The sequence below is a fragment of the Dryas octopetala genome, chromosome 6 (genome assembly GCF_963921425.1).
Source record: "Dryas octopetala chromosome 6, drDryOcto1.1, whole genome shotgun sequence".
NCBI lineage: Eukaryota > Viridiplantae > Streptophyta > Magnoliopsida > Rosales > Rosaceae > Dryas > Dryas octopetala.
The window spans coordinates 2937221-2953994 of record NC_141371.1 but is presented as its reverse complement, the minus strand read 5'-3'; the positions used below and the strand labels follow the sequence as shown (position 1 = coordinate 2953994).

Genomic DNA, 16774 nt, shown 5'->3' with positions numbered 1-16774 from the left:
CCCGATACAGCACATGATGAAGTCGGTGCAAAGGAGCACTGATTAGGTAGGTCCAGCACCGCGTAAATTTCTGCCAATCAAAAGCTGCCACGTAAGACCTAGCAATCAGATGTGGGGTGGCGCACTGGATAACGACGTACAAGTTTTCAGAGAAAACGTTAACGGTAGGTGAGGATTTCGGACCCCCGAACAAGTTCATACTTCTTGAAAATTCCACAATATCTTTGCTTGGTTAATTATGAGGTGATCACCGACCTTGCCCCTTTTAGCCATTGGGAGTTCAACACTTCAATTTGCATGATTTGATAATTGGTGTTAAAAATCGGGTTATTTGTGTTTTAACACTAATCCGATATGTTTATTAATTGTATTAATGGGTCATATTGATACGATTTATATCAAGTAATAGTCAATTTAGATTGATTAACTTTGTATTGGATTCAAATGGTATTTGACCCGTTAGTCTACACTAGGGTGAGAGGCATTACTCATTAGTGAAACTTAAAATGGAGATTTTACTTTTAGTAGGCGACAGTTTGAGCCTCTGGAGCAAACATTACAACGTTTTAGAACCAAAGAAAGTATAAAGAAACACAGAGTCTGAGTTTATGCATATGAGTTTCACTTACTAATTTACTAGATGCCTTCAAAATCTCCAGACGAGCCTTTCCATTAGTAGAACTGTATTAAGTTGTTGGGTTCTTCAAATGATCGTCCTGAAATTTTCTTAACAATTGCAGAGACTGATAGTAGAGATTGAGGTCAATGCCATCAACATTCCTACCCACACGTGCCTGCAAGACTGCCTGCAAAAGAACAAGCGCAACCGGAGTTTATTGCTCTAACTTTAAGAGACATTATCTTATAAATATGAGAAATGTGAGCAAATATAATCTAAATCGATATAATTTACTACTTACCTCATTATCAGGTTGAACAAGCAGTTCACCAATGAACTGGTAGACGGATCCAACTCGAAAGCTAAGCTCTCTGAGATGCTGTGTGTTGACCTTTAAGTTGTCACTTCCATCAACAACTGTGGCAATGCCTGTCTCTACAGAATATTCTTGTAGCCTGTGAAAGAAACAAGGGATACTAAGACAATACACTATTAAAATTAAGAAAAGAAATGCAAATAAATTCTATTGGTTCAATCATTGAGCCCCTCTTGCCTAAGACAATTCACAATTATTTGAATCAGTTCACCTAATTCCAATCATTTTTTATTAGTGATATGTTTCCAATCATTAAGCTCACTCTGAGCCTAAGTTATGTGTTATTTATTATAGTACAAGAGTAGCCTTAATCTGAGCAAGAAAAAAAATGAAAAACAGCTGTATACAAGGTCACTTTAAGATTGAAAAGACCCATAATTTGTTGGTACCTACTACCTACCCACCAAGATATTCCCCTGGTCAGAAATCAACCAGATTGCAAGGTATTGAGTCTAAACATGTACTGATACAATTTTGAGGTAACTGTAACTGGTTATCTTAACTTTTAAACGTTCAACAATCACAAAATGTAAATTATATCATTGACAAAGATCTTTGTGCAAGAAAATCCCCAAGAATAGAAATATCTAAGCATTGAATCTCTCATTTGATGCACTCTTTGGATGTCCTTGGTGGTTCACTGGTTTTAGCTTCCTACTTGAATATTCAGGTCAGTTTAACAGTTTTGAGTTGTGATGTTACTCTTTCTCTTTAAGCGGACGAATGAACATCCACCTTTCATATACTACACAAAATTACAATTCACAAGTTTAAAAGACAATGCTGTGATGAGGAGACCAACTTTCCCTTTAACAGATTAACCCAAACTTATGTCCATAAAAACATGATTAAAAACTTTCAATCTGAGAGGAGGTAATGAAGATATATTGGCTAAAATTTAAAAGAAACTATAAATTGGTGAAACTTGATCTATGAGTTACGGTTCTTTACAATTGTTTAGTTATGCTACAATCACATGACACACTAGAATCACGAGTTCTTAGGAGACTGTATTACCTACCCCTAACAGTCAGAATTGGAGGTCCTAATAAAATTCAGGTAGGGTATTTGTCACTGAGGATTGAAACGTAAATAAAAGGGGAACACCATCAATATTTATATAACACAATTGAAAGGACCACTAAACATTGGAAGGGCAGAAGTCTCGTACTTTCCAGTTACTCTCAATGAAGCCCCTTGCTTGAAGTATGGAGAAGATGGATGCAGATCTTGCAATAAAACCAATGCCCCAGATTTTACAGTAGATGATGCCATCAAGTAAACTCTCTAACCTTAAAAAAGCATCCAAATCTTTCCTGGAATTTGAGTACTGCCTGCAGTTAATTACCAAAAAGCACTAGAATGAATGTGATGGTGAAGCTAAGTTACACAGCAATACAGCATTACTAGTTACAATTAAGTTGGTGTCCAACATGGCTAGTTACACACAAAATTGGTGAAGCTGAAGTTATTTGGGTCAGTCAGTACTTAAGGCAGTGTTTTTAAACCCATTAAGGACCAGCCATTCGAACAATAGTCTAGACCCCAAAAATGAAACTGAGATACCCACATCTTAGAATTTGAAGTGCAACAAAACTGAGAATCAATTGCCCAAAATCTTACGTACGTTATAAAGTACTATATAGGAACAAATCATGACGGAAAGAACAGTTTAGCAGCAAACCCATCTCTAAAATTCGCAATTCAGACTAAATGGAGATAACAAAAATCACATTTTTCTCCTTCAATCCATTCACCCAATTCAAATTAACATAAATTGCAGTTATAGAGTGATAGAAATTAACAAGCGCACCAAACCCACATACCAAAATCCAAAGAATATAGTAAAAAGTTGAAACTTTAACAATAGCAACTGATATGTACCTTAAATTATCTGAGTTTGATTTGAAAGGTGGAGGCTTCCTTGCTTTCTGTATAAGAGGAGGCTAAGAGAGTAAAAAAAAAAAGAGGGAAACCGAGGATCCGATCCTATCGAATATGGAGCCGGCCAATACATGAAATTAGTAAAGCTCTTAGCTCTCATCTTAAATCGACACGTGCTATTGTGCTAATGTTTGAATAACAAAATCTTTTTGGGTCTGGGCTTTGCTTGAGCAGTGAGCTCGGACTATAAACAACGTTTTTGTTTTTTGTTTACAATGGAAATGAAACTTATCATCTTTACTCTTTACTCTATGATCTATGTCATTTGAGCTAAACATCAATTCTAAATTGTCATTAAGAGGTTGTACGCGTCATTAAAAATTTCACTAAGACTGAACAATTCGTGGATGGGGGGGGCTGTTCAGACCACCCAAACTGCTAAATTGACCACCCCATTCAAATTTTTGCCCATTTTGCCCATTTTGCCCCTGCATAAAAAAAAAAAAAACCCACCCCTCCAATTTCGGCCGGCCACCACTCCCCATGGCCGGCGCAACCCACCCCACCCCCTCCCCATGGCCGGCGCGACCCCCCCTCCCCACCGCCGGCGCGACCCACCCCTCCCCATGGCCGGCGCGACCCCCTCCCCTGGCCCGATCTCCTTCCCTCTCTCTGCCATCTTCTCTCTCTCCCCTCTGTCTGCCTCCCTCCCTCATCGGACCACCGTGGCCGGCGCAACCCCATAGACCTCCAGATCGGGGTGGGGGATGGGTGCGACGGGGGCTGGGGCTGGGGGGTGCGACGGGGGCTGGGCTTGGGGTGAGGGGGTGCGGGCGGGCTGGGGAGGGGTGCGACGGGGGCTGGGCTTGGGGTGAGAGGGTGCGGGCGGGCTGGGGATGGGTGCAACGGCGGCGGGGCTTGGGGTGAGGGGGTGCGGGCGGGCTGGGGAGGGGCTGGCTGGGTAGGGGTGGGCTGGCTGGGGGGCGGGGGCTGGGTAGGGGTGGGCTGGCTGGGGGCGGGCTGGGGGAAGGGAGGGGATGGGTGGGGGAGTGGTGGCTGGGGAAGGGTGGGGTCGCGCCGGCGGTGGAGAGGGGGTGGGGTTGCGCCGGCGGCGGGGAGGGGTGGCTGGCCAAAATCTGGAAAATGGGCATGCAGGGGCAAAATGGGCAAAAATGGACAAAATTTTAGGGGGGTGGTCAACTCAGCACAATAGGGTGGTCTGAATAGCCCCCCCCCTTCGTGGATGTGAATAGAAGCCACCCTTATCAAGTTTCCCAGCCCAAATCATATCAATCCTAACCCGATAAACCTTGGGCCCAAGGATTGGGTTTCGGTTGGCCCATCTCTATCGGCATTCCCATTCTGAACCTTTTCATGTGTGCTCTACAAAGCAAAAACCTTTTATCATATGGATTTGCTCTCTTTTGGCTTCCTTTTTAGTTTGGGATATGTTTTATGTTTTTTTTTGGCCACTGGATATGTTTTTATGTTAGATAGTCTAAAATCTTACGTTATGTTTACTTCTTTTTATTTAGAGAGATAAATTCGAATTTAGGGCCTCTCTAAAATTGTAGTAAATTTTATATTATTATACTGGGAATTGATTATATATTTTATCTGAAAGTGTGGTTTATATTCTTTTAATATAAAATAAAAATCTTATGTTGTGGAAATGTTTAATAAAAGAACATTATCATGATACTTCATAGGCCACAGTAACTTCATCTTTGAACACTGTAAAATTTTCCTTATACACCATAAACAAGTAAAAAGTAGCTCCGGGTAGATGTCAAAGTGGGGAAAAAAACAAAAGGAGGGCCAATAAGGTAGAGAAGGAACTTAACCAAACTACCCAATTGTGCCTCAACCACTGAAGTAATATGGAATTCCTATGACAAACTCTTTAGGTAGTTGTTGACAGCTGAAGAAGAAATTTAATACCATAAAAGCTTTGTGACCTGTGAGTGAGTGATGGGATGGAGCAAATTAAACAAACAATGCCCCAATCCATTAAGGCGGTGTGATTGGCATTAACATTATTACATACGCCCATTCCGTCGAACCACTCTTTGTATTAATTGTTAGTTGACTGCTTATATCTCCTTTTCAATCAATGCTTACAGTAATTTATTAATTTTCCATGTGGTGAAACTTGAAAGCATGCAATATACACAAGAATTTTAAAAAATTGGTTGGCCGCTTTTGTGTAACAATATTGTGAGAGAGGAGTGAAGTGCCAGTGTGCCACATGTTAATAAGGGTCGGTTCTGGTATTAAATGCTCCCACCAATTTCACCAGAACCCATTAATTGTTGGATAAAAATAGCTATCGATATCCTGTTCTATACCATCCTTCTTGCTTCATATTGGGTTTGTTTTCAGATTCAAACTCCCTCTAGCTTGCTAGCAGGTTATGGAAACTAAGCAGAAAATGATTTAGTGCCTTTTCTTTGTGTTAACCAGTTTGTGATACCAAAAAGATTCCAAGCAAATTAAACCAAATATTGCTTCAGGCTCTTTTTGCATGGGATACTATTTTCTCAGTCAAATTCACACCATCCTCATTTCCTCACTCACATCTTTCTTTCCTCATCTTCCTTCATAAACATAACCAACAGAAAGGTCTTTAATTTGGGTTGTCTGTAATTTTTGTATCAGAATATTTCAGCTCTCTGAAAAAAGTGGTTCATTTCAAGCTAGCTAGCTAGCTGGGTTTAGCTAGAATGACATATGAGGCTGCAGAGAAGACAAGGAGCTCAGCCGCAGATGGTGTAATGATGGAGATAGAGGCAAGCAAGCCATCAGGTAATGGGCTGGTGGCTGGTGGGCTGAGTCCTCTGAGTGAGACTCTATGGAGGGAGAAGGCCATTGTAGAAATTGTTGGGGATGTTTCAGCCAGGCTCACATGGAAGGATCTGACAGTGATGGTGACTCTGAGCAACGGTGAGACCCAGAATGTGTTGGAGGGTCTGACTGGTTATGCTGAACCTGGAACCTTCACAGCTCTAATGGGTCCTTCTGGCTCAGGCAAATCAACTTTGCTTGATGCTCTCTCTAGTCGCTTGGCTGCCAATGCCTTCCTCTCAGGGACTATTCTCCTCAATGGCCGCAAACGAAAGCTCTCTTTTGGCACTGCTGTGAGTAGTACTGTCTAGTCTGTCTCTTCTTTTTGTTTGATTGATTGTGTGTTTTTGTCATACCCTTTTGTTGTTAATTTTGTACACCCTTTTTTATGAGTCAGGCGTATGTGACCCAAGATGACAATTTGATTGGTACTCTGACGGTGCGTGAAACAATATCGTACTCAGCTCGGCTGCGGCTGCCAGATAAGATGGGGTGGTCAGAGAAGCGTGCACTTATTGAGAGTACAATCATAGAGATGGGTCTTCAGGATTGCGCAGACACTGTGATTGGGAATTGGCATTTGCGTGGGATCAGTGGGGGAGAGAAGAGAAGGGTCAGCATTGCTCTTGAAATCTTGATGAGACCCAGATTGCTCTTCCTTGATGAGCCAACCAGTGGACTTGATAGGTATGCATCAGCTTGCATGTTCTTTTTTATAATGGAATCATATTCATAGCTAAATTTACTGTCAAATTTGCTGGTCTATATGTTGTTCTGAAATGATATGATTCTTGTGTGTATGATCAATTGATCATTTGGGTTATGTGGCAGTGCTTCTGCCTTTTTTGTGACCCAGACACTACGTGCCCTGTCACGAGATGGAAGGACTGTGATAGCCTCAATTCACCAGCCAAGCAGTGAAGTCTTTGAACTATTTGATCAATTGTATTTGCTTTCTAGTGGCAAAACTGTGTATTTTGGTCAGGCCTCGGATGCATACGAGGCAAGAACCCTCACTCTGTCTTTGAGTTATACTTATAAATTTGTTGATCTTATATTAATGGAGCTCTTATACATTGGTTAATGGTATTTGCAGTTCTTTGCACAAGCTGGCTTTCCCTGCCCTGCTTTGAGGAACCCATCTGATCACTTTCTTAGATGCATAAACTCTGACTTTGATAAAGTCAAGGCCACTTTGAAAGGGTCCATGAAACTCAGGGTATATTACAACATTTTATTTTTTGATCTTTCTGTTATGTAATTTTGAATGTTCATTGTTAGCTTGTGGAGCTGTAAATGCCCGTTTGGGCCATTTCCTTTTTTGGACTTGATCTGATAATATTCAAAACTTGTCCTTAATTTGTTATTATCAGTTTGAGGCAAGTGACGATCCCCTGGAGAAGATGACCACTGCTGAAGCTATAAGAATTCTTATCGACTCCTATCGTTCTTCTCAATACTGTTATGCTGCTAGAGAAAAAGTTGAGGAGATATCCAAAGTTGTAAGTGTTTATATAAAGTGGAAAATATTTATTAACTGATTGATCGTTTCAAAGATTGACAAATGGTATGAAATTTTTTCCCATGTGCTGCAGAAAGGAACTGTGCTAGATTCTGGAGGAAGTCAGGCTAGTTTCTTGATGCAGGCCTTCACATTGACCAAGCGTTCATTTATCAACATGTCAAGGGACTTTGGCTATTACTGGCTCAGGCTTGTCATTTACATTGTTGTCACAATTTGTATCGGAACCATCTATTTGAATGTGGGAACAGGTTACAGTTCGATTCTGGTATGTATCATTTTCTAATTGAAAACCATCTACTTGGAATCTCAAATTCATTCATGCACTAACACTTTCTCTGATTCTGTTATATTTTTATGAGATAGGCAAGGGGTTCATGTGCATCTTTTGTCTTTGGTTTCGTCACATTCATGTCAATTGGAGGGTTTCCTTCATTTGTAGAGGATATGAAGGTTTGTCCCTTTGTCCCATGCATCAAGAGCAGCTAAATATTTACTTAAAATTAATGGTAGTAGTCTAATTTTGTGCCACCAACTTTTTCAGGTTTTCCAAAGAGAGAGGCTGAATGGACATTATGGTGTCACTGCATTTGTCATCAGCAACACACTCTCTGCATTGCCTTTCCTGATATTGATTACCTTTCTCGCCGGAACTGTTTGTTACTTCATGGTCCGTCTCCACCCAGGCTTCACGCATTATCTATTCTTTGTGTTGTGCCTTTATGCAAGTGTCACTGTAGTTGAGAGCTTGATGATGGCCATAGCCAGTATCGTCCCCAACTTCCTCATGGGCATTATCATAGGAGCAGGAATTCAGGTTCGTATCCCGCTACCTAACTGTGCTACATGTGCATCAGATATCAGCAACAGTCAGAAAATACAGAACACTGATACACTGCCTTGACATATTTTAGCCACTTTCATAGATTGTATGATTTAGAAGCTTAAGATGAAACAAGCTTTTTGAACCATATTTGATGAACTGACATTTTCTTCACATGTCAGGGTATATTCATGCTAGTCTCTGGGTACTTCAGGCTCCCAAATGACATCCCAAAGCCTTTCTGGCGTTACCCAATGTCGTACATCAGCTTCCACTTCTGGGCCTTGCAGGTAAAACACTTCAACAATTACTTCTTGACAATTACTTGATGATATGTGGCTCAAAGAATTGAAACTATAAACTTGTTTCACCTTCAGGGACAATATCAGAATGACTTGAGTGGCTTAATGTTTGACAACCAGTCATCAGATCTTCCTAAGATACCTGGTGAGTACATCCTGGAAAATGTGTTCCAGATTGACACAAGCAGATCAAAATGGATAGATCTCTGTGTTATCCTGAGCATGATTGTTGTGTACCGGATCATCTTTTTTATCATGATCAAATTCAGTGAGGATGTGACACCTTGGATTAGAGGTTATATGGCAAGGAGAAGAATGCAACAGAAGAATGGAAACCTAAACACAACAGCTCCTAATGGTCTCACACAGTCCCCTTCTTTGAGGACCTACGCGTCTGGTACCACTGGAACCGGAAGAAAGTAGGCAAGAACTGATTACAGTTTCACTTAAAACACTTGACGACGCAGTTTGAATAGACAATAGCAAAATGCTATGAGATAGAATTATGTACACATTTTAACAGTTTCCTTATATTCTATAATTTAGTTTCTGTACCAATGCTTGATTTCTAAATATGATGCTTTTCAGCCTGAAGGAATGAAGAGAAGTATAATTTTTATGCTAGTGATCGATAATGTTTTAGCTGAAATCCTGGATTATTAATCTTCTTCATTTACTTACCAAATGAGTCATATCAGAAGCAAAACATAAACAAAATTTTGATGGAAGCTGGCTTGAGACTAAAGTCTAATAAAAGAGGATAATGCTGGTATCAAGTTTGTTTGCTAAGATTAAGAAACATATGCATTCTTCACCAATAAAGAAAAGAAATGTACATTTGCATTTTATAACTAGCAATTAGTCCTGTACAGTAAATACATCAAGACCAGCAATTAGTCCTGGTCAGTATTGGTGCTTCTCTATTGCTAATATATCTCTCAATTGTTGTGTGGAATTATGTACAATTGTAAGTAAAACAAATGGTCCCACTTTTTTTTTTTGGATATCCAGAAATCCTCCAAACCCGCTTCGCGGACCCTGGCTCGAAACTGGAGCCTCCTACCGAACCCCACAATCTTTAGGAGACAAGAAACTCTAGCAAATGCTAGGTAGGTACCTTGAGGGGGGTTTGAACCTCAGACAACTTGGGAACAAACCAAAAGCCTGACCATTCCAACTGACCCCTCGTTGGTCCCACTATTTATACATCTATTTCAGATTTTTGGTGCCTCCTTAATGAAATACTTGAGGAGATGTATAAAATTCAGTTTCATTGAACACTGGTCTCAAATCTTCTTGGTGCATAAAATCTAAAGGGAAAGAAACAAGATGTCCCCTTACATACTTCAATCTTACCATTGGATCTGTTACTTTAACCTCTCCATTCTCACAGGGTTCTAGCTTCTCAGGGGCTATACCCAAATCAATTGTGGTGTGGCCAAGTTTCTCTTTCCAATGAGCCATGCATTGTCTTAGAGCAGCTCTGTAGGTGATGGCAATAACAGAACTTTTAGAGTGCATAGAGTAAAGAAAAAAGAGTAGACAATCTTGGTAGTATTGTACCTTGAGCGTATAGAATCATTGGGGATACAAGAAAAGACATCTTGGTAAATGATTGAATTTTCCTGTGAAATATTAGAGACACCTTAATTAGGTAGGGAGAAACATGTAGTTATGGAAATGGCAGTGATCCACCAGACTTGCAAATTTTCACCTTTGCAGTTGCTAACCATAGATCTTTGTATGTTGTGTCTGATATAGGATCGCTGATTTTATTTACCTAAGGGAATTAAGTTATTAAGATTCATCAAACAATGTTAAAATTTTAGCTGAGGAAGATATAAATGAATAATAAATGAAAATTGGCAGGCTTCAAATGTTGCCTACTTTATGTGAAAAACAAGCAACCACAGAATATCTATGTTTCATCAATGATACCAACCTCACTTGCATGAAGACCTAGGTGCTCAGACCACAGGGAGCACCTAAGACTATAAGCAAATTTTCCAGCCTTCCAAGGCTGTCCATTCATATATGATTCCAGAAACTCTTTATCCTCGATAACTACACCAATCTGCAACAAGTAAAAACATAATTCATTTTAATCAAAGATATAAAATTGAGTGTATAAAACTGAGTAATGAGTGAATGAATACTAGAAGATAATCTCTCCAAGAGATAGTGTTTCTGATCTACACCATTATCAATACTTGTGAGGTTCAGTTGAGCGGAAGTCACAAATAAAAGAACCAAGGAAATGCATTAAACATGCCGAAAAACCTATTACTTGACCAAAGACACAAATTTTACCTCAGAGTCTCTTGATCCAAGCAAACTTCTATCATTAATATTAGATGATCCAATCACAGCAATGCAATCATCTATTATCATCACTTTGCTGTGTACATACACCTGCATAACAATGATAAAGTAAGAGAGAACAAGTTAAGGTTTCAAGGGCCTAAATTGGAGTTTATCTAATATATAACTAAAAAGTCCTGCATTAAGCTAAGTCTTAACTTATAAACCAAGGTTCCAAGGTCTAGGCCCACAATAAAACTACCCAATTGATAAAAAATACAAACAAAGAATGTAACCCAGCCATAGAATGAGAAAAGAAAGGTGCATATATGGAGACATGTAATGCGGAAAAGTACCTGACTTGTGCAAACAGGGCCACCTTCGAAAAGTCTACCATATGATCTCAGACCATAGAAGGAAATGTAATCATGTGTCTTTGGACCAAGCAAAACTTTAAGTTTATGCAGTATTGAATACTTTTCCCAGCTAATGGTCCGATACTGCCAATGCATTATGGCTCTAACAGTTGCTGCACCACCATCATCCACACCACCCTATTATGTGTGCCCAGAATTAAAAGATTTAGGATAACACTGTTACCGAAAATTCACAACAAAAGACATGTCTGAATAAATTAAGAAAATAAACTAAGAATGGGTACCTGGAAGCCAGGTAAGAGTGGTATGACAACAATAACCCTAAAACACTTTTGTTCTTTATGTGCTAGCACAATACGCCTGTACAGTGCTTCCACAACACGATTCTGTATAACCTCATCCTCTGAAAGACCTGATATGAAAAATTGATTCTGGAAGCAAACAGCAATGAAAATAGTAAAATGATCAGCATAAGAACTGAAAATGAGTACTTTGAACAGCATCTATTTGTATTAAATCATGAGTATTTGTTTGATATGAGAATCATGTATGCTTGTAAAGAACTGAAAACTAGGATTAAAAAATGATTCATTCGTCAAAAAAGTGAGGACAGTGGTGTAACCTCAATATAGACAAAATGTTCTGCTTTCTCAATGAGAGAACAATAAGCACTATGTATGCTTTCTTCAGTTTGACTAGTTCCAGCAGACCACTGGCTCACACTTCTGATAACCTACACATCACATATTTATTAGATAGAGCAGGAAACAAAATGTACAAAAAGAAGAAAAATCATGCTCATAAAGATAGTGGACTATGGATATGAACAGCTAGGGATGTTCCATAAATTGGTTTCCGTCTTGCTAGAAACCAAATATATTGATGGAAAGTAAAATGTATATATAGAAGAAGATATCACAAAGTGAGTAAATTTGAAGTTCAAATAGACCCAACCTGCCATAAAACATCGTAGAATCTTAACAAATCATGAAATCTTAAAAAACCAAATTCACGGTATCCAAGAGGCATCACTAACCTGACAATGGCATGCAGTACGAGGGCCTATTTGTCCATAATCATCAGCAGCAACAGCATGATTGCCTTCCTCTGAACTCTCCGACCATTCATTTGAAATTGCCAAGTCAGATTGTTCCACCATGTGTAAATTTGTTTCACTTTTAAGATCCATAAAAAGAAGGTCATCTATAGAACCTTTCATCTGTGTATCTGGGTCTAAAGCTCCAACTTCGGGCTTCATGGAAGAGAATGAGAAACTTTCACATTCCCCAGTGGGGTGGTCAAGAAGATTATGATTCATGTGCAGGGGACTTAACTTTTGGTCTACAGTAGGAGCATCCAAACCATCAGCTTCTTGAGGCAAAAGCAATGGGATATCTTGCCATGGCGATAGAGAGGAAAAGGAGTTTTCTCTGTAGATCCCATTCTGGTTTTCTTCTGTTTTTTTGTGCTCAATGTCTATCTCTCTACTTCTTCCCATGTAATGAGGGATGACCATGTGGTGGTGAGGCATGAGTAGTGGAATTGTTTGTTCATTTGGAGCTTTGTTTCTCTAGAAAAGGGTTCATTGAGTTAGCAAATTTACTTTGTATTAATGAAAAAAGACAACGGTTAATTTCAGCAGTGGCAGAAAATCAAACCTTAGCATGGTTCCAGCGCTGAACAAAGTGCCTGGCAATGTCGCGACAGGGCGGTCCCCAAAGAGCACAATGGACATCATGCCATGGCATACGTGGATATTTTTCGCGGTCCAATTCATCTTTCATTGTGTCCTCCCAGGAATTTGGTTCAGATTCTCTGGAGGAAATGTTTTATGTATGAAACTTCAACAACAGATATAATATCCCCAATGGTCTAGCAAAACAGAGAACTACCTTGGGTTGTAATAGTCCTTTCCTGGCCATATAAGAGGAGGGCAGTCACCCACTTTGTGTTCAACCGTGTCAAAGCGGCCAAAGCACAAGTCTAATCCTCCAATGAAGCAAATCTGGTAATCAACAATGACAAGTTTTTCATGATGTGACCTGTACATTTTCATAAGTAATTTATGGAGCATCATCAAGAAACCACACCAAAAACAAGCTAATAACAAAAACTTTGAGAATTTTTAAATTCAATCTTGACATCAGTTATAATTACTGATAAAGAGGAATCAATCTAGAAAGTGCATACCATAAATAAATTCCTGTGGGGAAACGATCAGGATGGCGCAGTACTCGCACATTCTCATGAATTTTAGAAAGCTTTTTCTTACTGTATGAACTGTTGATCTTTAAAGCAATAGAAACCTCCTTGTACAGAAGAATGTAAATCTGCATATAAATTAAGTTGAGGCTTAGCAAACAGAGTAAAAACCAAGAGTGAGAGAGAATAATTGTGTTAATTTGCACCTGAACCCCTTGCTTAGCTTTTCGTTCTAGTAATGCATCAAGCCGAGAAGAAGAATTTCTATGAAAAGGACGTCTTAGATACAGTTCTGGGCAAAGCCACCAGCCAGTAATGAATATCTGGAAGCAAACACTCTATGTTTGAGTTCTATAATCACTGGAAATATGCATTTAATTGGTGTAAACAAGGCAAGAAACAAACCTCTGATTTTGCACCCTCAACAGCAGAAGCAATAGCTTCAAATGCTGCTTCTCCATCAATAAACCACTGAGCTTGACTCCCATCATCAGTCAAACCCCTTGGAGGAGAAAAGGAACCAAAGCGATGAGGATGACACCAACCTTCTTGAGGCCTTAGACCAGCATCATTAATTGCAGTAACCCATTCTTTAACTTTAGCATGGCTAGTGGTTCTTAACCTTAAGCTTTGATTTCCACAAGCAACCTTTTAATATTTACAAATTATTAACAACAGCTAGATTCTCAAGCCATATGTAACAAAAATAAAAGCAAAGTAAGACAACAGCTCACCCTAAATGTATAACGTAAAGGATTGCGCTCTTTTAGTGGATTTGCCAAATATATTTTAGACCCTCCATTTCCATCTGAGTCTGGCAGTACATTGAAGACGATAATGTCTAAAAGTTCGGTGTCAAAAGGATCATCCAGTAAGGCCAAGAACCCAGGTTTTAAAACAGCCCAAACCTGCAATTGGATAAAGAATGAGATGACAATACAAAAAACACAAAGAAATAGACAAATTGTAGGCATACATAGTTTGATTTTACTGTAATAAACAAGCAAATTTTATATTTTATATAATCTGTTTTTTTTAGCAGTTATTGTATTTGTAACTTGATTGATTGTCTATAAAACGAAACCGGTGGAGTACTATTAAGAGGAAAAAGTTTATTGATGAAACCTTTTGCCAATTGTTGCTACAAAAACCAAGAAAAAGATATGCACAAGATTGCACATCAGATTTAGCCCCTGAAATATTTGGTAGATGCTTCACCATTACATAACCTTCTTTCAACTTTGGTCCATACTCCTGTAAAAAGGATAGCTTCGAAACCTCCAAAAATTTGCAGACCTACAATCCAAAACCACTTCTATAATAAACGCAAAAATGGGTACCTATGAATTAGACCAGTAATTAAAAAGAAGCACACCTCTTTAGAATTTACTAGATCCATGTTTCCCAGAAAATGGTTCAAGTAACCTTGCATTACCACCTTTGCCCTGTCTGAAATGGACTGCTGCCCTCCTAGTGCTGGACGGATGATGGGCAAAGCGGCACTAGATGGAACATATCTGCATAACAAATCAAATTTGGAAAATTAACCACAAGTGTAGCTATTGTATTAAGGCTTAATTTGGTGCCAAGCAGTAAAGAGAATAGAGGATATGAAGTCAGAAATCACCTGTTTCTAACACTTTCTTCACGGTGCAAAGGAACGGCCCCATCATCTGGTTCATCATCATCTTGCACTACTGCTGTCTGATCCACTATTCCTAAGCTTTGAAGCCATTCTTTAACCTTTCGTGTAAAGTTCCAATGCGAATTGTATAAAGATTAGGCCAAATACAAACAACAAAATTCCTCTACTTATCAAAAGTTACATTCTAACTTTTGAATAAGAAGAAAACTGGGACAAGTCCAAATGCTCATAAATGTTACCAAAATCAAGAATGACAAGGACATATCATATACAATTGGCAAACCTGCTCTTGTTTGTCATGAAATTCCTCAATTATTGCACGTTTCTTCAAAGCAAAATGCAAGTAGAGAACTTGTGATGCTTTCTTCAGTAACCGCCACTTGAACTGTTAAAAGAGGAATACATTCAGAACAAAACTTATAAAACTGTAAACATAATATTATGATTATTATCTATTAGAACTGCAAAGAAATTCGATCTGTTCTTTTATATCCAGAATTTCATTTTCAAAGTCGGGGGTGATCTATTATTAATTATTAGAGTTACAAACAAAACAAAAATCCCAGAAGGGCAGAAACTGATTTTCTTTTTTACCTCACATTTCTCACCCACTTTCTCTCTCTCTCACACACACAAAGATGTAAACCCACAACACACAATCTATGGTTGCAAGTGTCTAAGTGTTAGAATTTGAAACCATCTGGGTGGTCTTCAAACTCAAACTCGCTCTACTCTGTTATCACAATAAATCACCAATTTTTCTAAAAGCTTAAACTCTTGAAGTTTAAACAGAAATATGCATAAAAAAGTAAGAGCTTGCCTGTTTGTACTGAAACTCAATGGTGTAAGACAAAAGCATGGGGCTAATATCTCCCGTATCGGGCCGCGACACCGAAACAATGGTGGCCACCGGCAGCTCTTCGAAAATGGGTGTGAGTTCGTTGCATTGATGGAACAGGAAAGATGCCGTGGACACTGCCTCCGACTTTAACACTCCGCTGGCAATGAGCTTCTCCGACGACATCCGCTAATTATTGCTTGAATCCCAAGAAACCCACCTCTTGCATATCCTCGGAGATCAGAGAGAGAGAAAAGTTTCGCTTTTGTATGAAGAAAGAAAGAAAGAAACTCAAAGAGAAGAGCTTTGACACAGAAACGTTGCAGTTTTTATAGTTTACAGTTCAAACCGGGAAAGAGATTGAAGGTGGCTTTAGGTGACATGGGTTTTCCCATGAAGTTTTGTTATGAAAGAGACACGTGTCATTTTAAGGTTTAGCTTAAAATTGTGCAGTAGGCTTGGGTTGTTCATACTCCGTTTTCAATACAGGTGTCAGTAGCTAAACTTAAATGCACGGAGTTCCCGTAAATTTAATTAAGGAAAAAAATTAGCAAACTAATTGAATTTTTTTAGTGCCACATGCTATATATGGATATGTATTTGTATTTTGTGATGGCAGAACTAATTGGCAGAACTACATCTACATTGTCCAAAATACCCCTGAAAGATTGCGAGTCATTGTAAACCCATTAATTAAGAAACAAAATTTCTATAAATGAAGTTGAGGGTATTTTGATCAATTAACATATGATGTCATAGAGGTTTCATGGACTCACAAATGGAGTTGCATACGGCATAGTCCCAGGGCAGCATCACTGAAAAGAATATTCATCTTTATGTGCTTACTGCTGCGAATATGCCAAATATGACGCGTATCTTCCAATAATGCCCATTGCCCAAGCATTAGAGATTGAACTTATATTTGACCAAAAAAAAAAAGAAGATTGAATTTATATACAATAAGGTATGACCGTTGTTGTTGGAGATTCTATATTCCACCCACAAAAGGAATAACACTCTATTTAAGAAAAATAAGATTAA

The 16774-nt window shown here is 38.9% G+C and overlaps 3 protein-coding genes across 3 annotated transcripts; 1 reads left to right on the top strand and 2 right to left on the bottom strand.

Moving 5' to 3' along the window:
* Positions 1-495: 495 nt before the first annotated feature.
* On the bottom strand, positions 496-3099 carry MDO1 (telomere-capping, CST complex subunit). The gene is made up of 4 exons (XM_086248628.1): positions 2880-3099; positions 2167-2329; positions 921-1074; positions 496-806 (listed from the first exon to the last, which is right to left on the bottom strand). The coding sequence occupies exons 2-4, from the start codon at positions 2268-2270 to the stop codon at positions 687-689; spliced, it is 378 nt and encodes a 125-aa protein (XP_086104754.1). The 5' UTR covers positions 2271-2329; positions 2880-3099; the 3' UTR covers positions 496-686.
* Positions 3100-5250: 2151 nt separating this feature from the next.
* ABCG11 (white-brown complex-like protein) lies at positions 5251-8994 on the top strand. Its single transcript, XM_086246036.1, has 10 exons — positions 5251-6016; positions 6121-6410; positions 6555-6726; positions 6820-6942; positions 7097-7225; positions 7319-7513; positions 7612-7698; positions 7790-8062; positions 8251-8358; positions 8446-8994. Exons 1-10 carry the CDS (start codon positions 5603-5605, stop codon positions 8791-8793), a joined length of 2139 nt encoding a protein of 712 aa, XP_086102162.1. The 5' UTR covers positions 5251-5602; the 3' UTR covers positions 8794-8994.
* A 167-nt stretch (positions 8995-9161) lies between these two features.
* On the bottom strand, positions 9162-15989 carry LOC147281090 (phospholipase D zeta 1-like). Its single transcript, XM_086246035.1, has 20 exons — positions 15716-15989; positions 15179-15280; positions 14878-14993; positions 14626-14767; positions 14376-14546; positions 13985-14158; positions 13656-13898; positions 13457-13573; positions 13239-13378; positions 12941-13090; positions 12707-12863; positions 12085-12618; positions 11671-11781; positions 11333-11479; positions 11028-11225; positions 10681-10782; positions 10313-10444; positions 10085-10150; positions 9934-9995; positions 9162-9853 (listed from the first exon to the last, which is right to left on the bottom strand). Exons 1-20 carry the CDS (start codon positions 15917-15919, stop codon positions 9604-9606), a joined length of 3318 nt encoding a protein of 1105 aa, XP_086102161.1. The 5' UTR covers positions 15920-15989; the 3' UTR covers positions 9162-9603.
* Positions 15990-16774: the final 785 nt, after the last annotated feature.

Excerpts from the sequence above, each read along its gene's own strand:
- ABCG11 (XM_086246036.1), top strand. The coding sequence starts at position 5,603 with ATGACATATGAGGCTGCAGAGAAGACAAGGAGCTCAGCCGCAGATGGT. Across the intron at positions 6,411-6,554 it reads CCAACCAGTGGACTTGATAG|TGCTTCTGCCTTTTTTGTGA; the intron begins GTATGCATCAGC and ends GTTATGTGGCAG. Across the intron at positions 7,699-7,789 it reads CATTTGTAGAGGATATGAAG|GTTTTCCAAAGAGAGAGGCT; the intron begins GTTTGTCCCTTT and ends CAACTTTTTCAG.
- MDO1 (XM_086248628.1), bottom strand. The coding sequence starts at position 2,270 with ATGGCATCATCTACTGTAAAATCTGGGGCATTGGTTTTATTGCAAGAT. Across the intron at positions 1,075-2,166 it reads TCATTGAGAGTAACTGGAAA|GCTACAAGAATATTCTGTAG; the intron begins GTACGAGACTTC and ends TTTCTTTCACAG. Across the intron at positions 807-920 it reads TTGTTCAACCTGATAATGAG|GCAGTCTTGCAGGCACGTGT; the intron begins GTAAGTAGTAAA and ends GTTCTTTTGCAG.
- LOC147281090 (XM_086246035.1), bottom strand. The coding sequence starts at position 15,919 with ATGTCGTCGGAGAAGCTCATTGCCAGCGGAGTGTTAAAGTCGGAGGCA. Across the intron at positions 12,864-12,940 it reads AAGGACTATTACAACCCAAG|AGAATCTGAACCAAATTCCT; the intron begins GTAGTTCTCTGT and ends CATTTCCTCCAG. Across the intron at positions 9,854-9,933 it reads AATGATTCTATACGCTCAAG|AGCTGCTCTAAGACAATGCA; the intron begins GTACAATACTAC and ends CATCACCTACAG.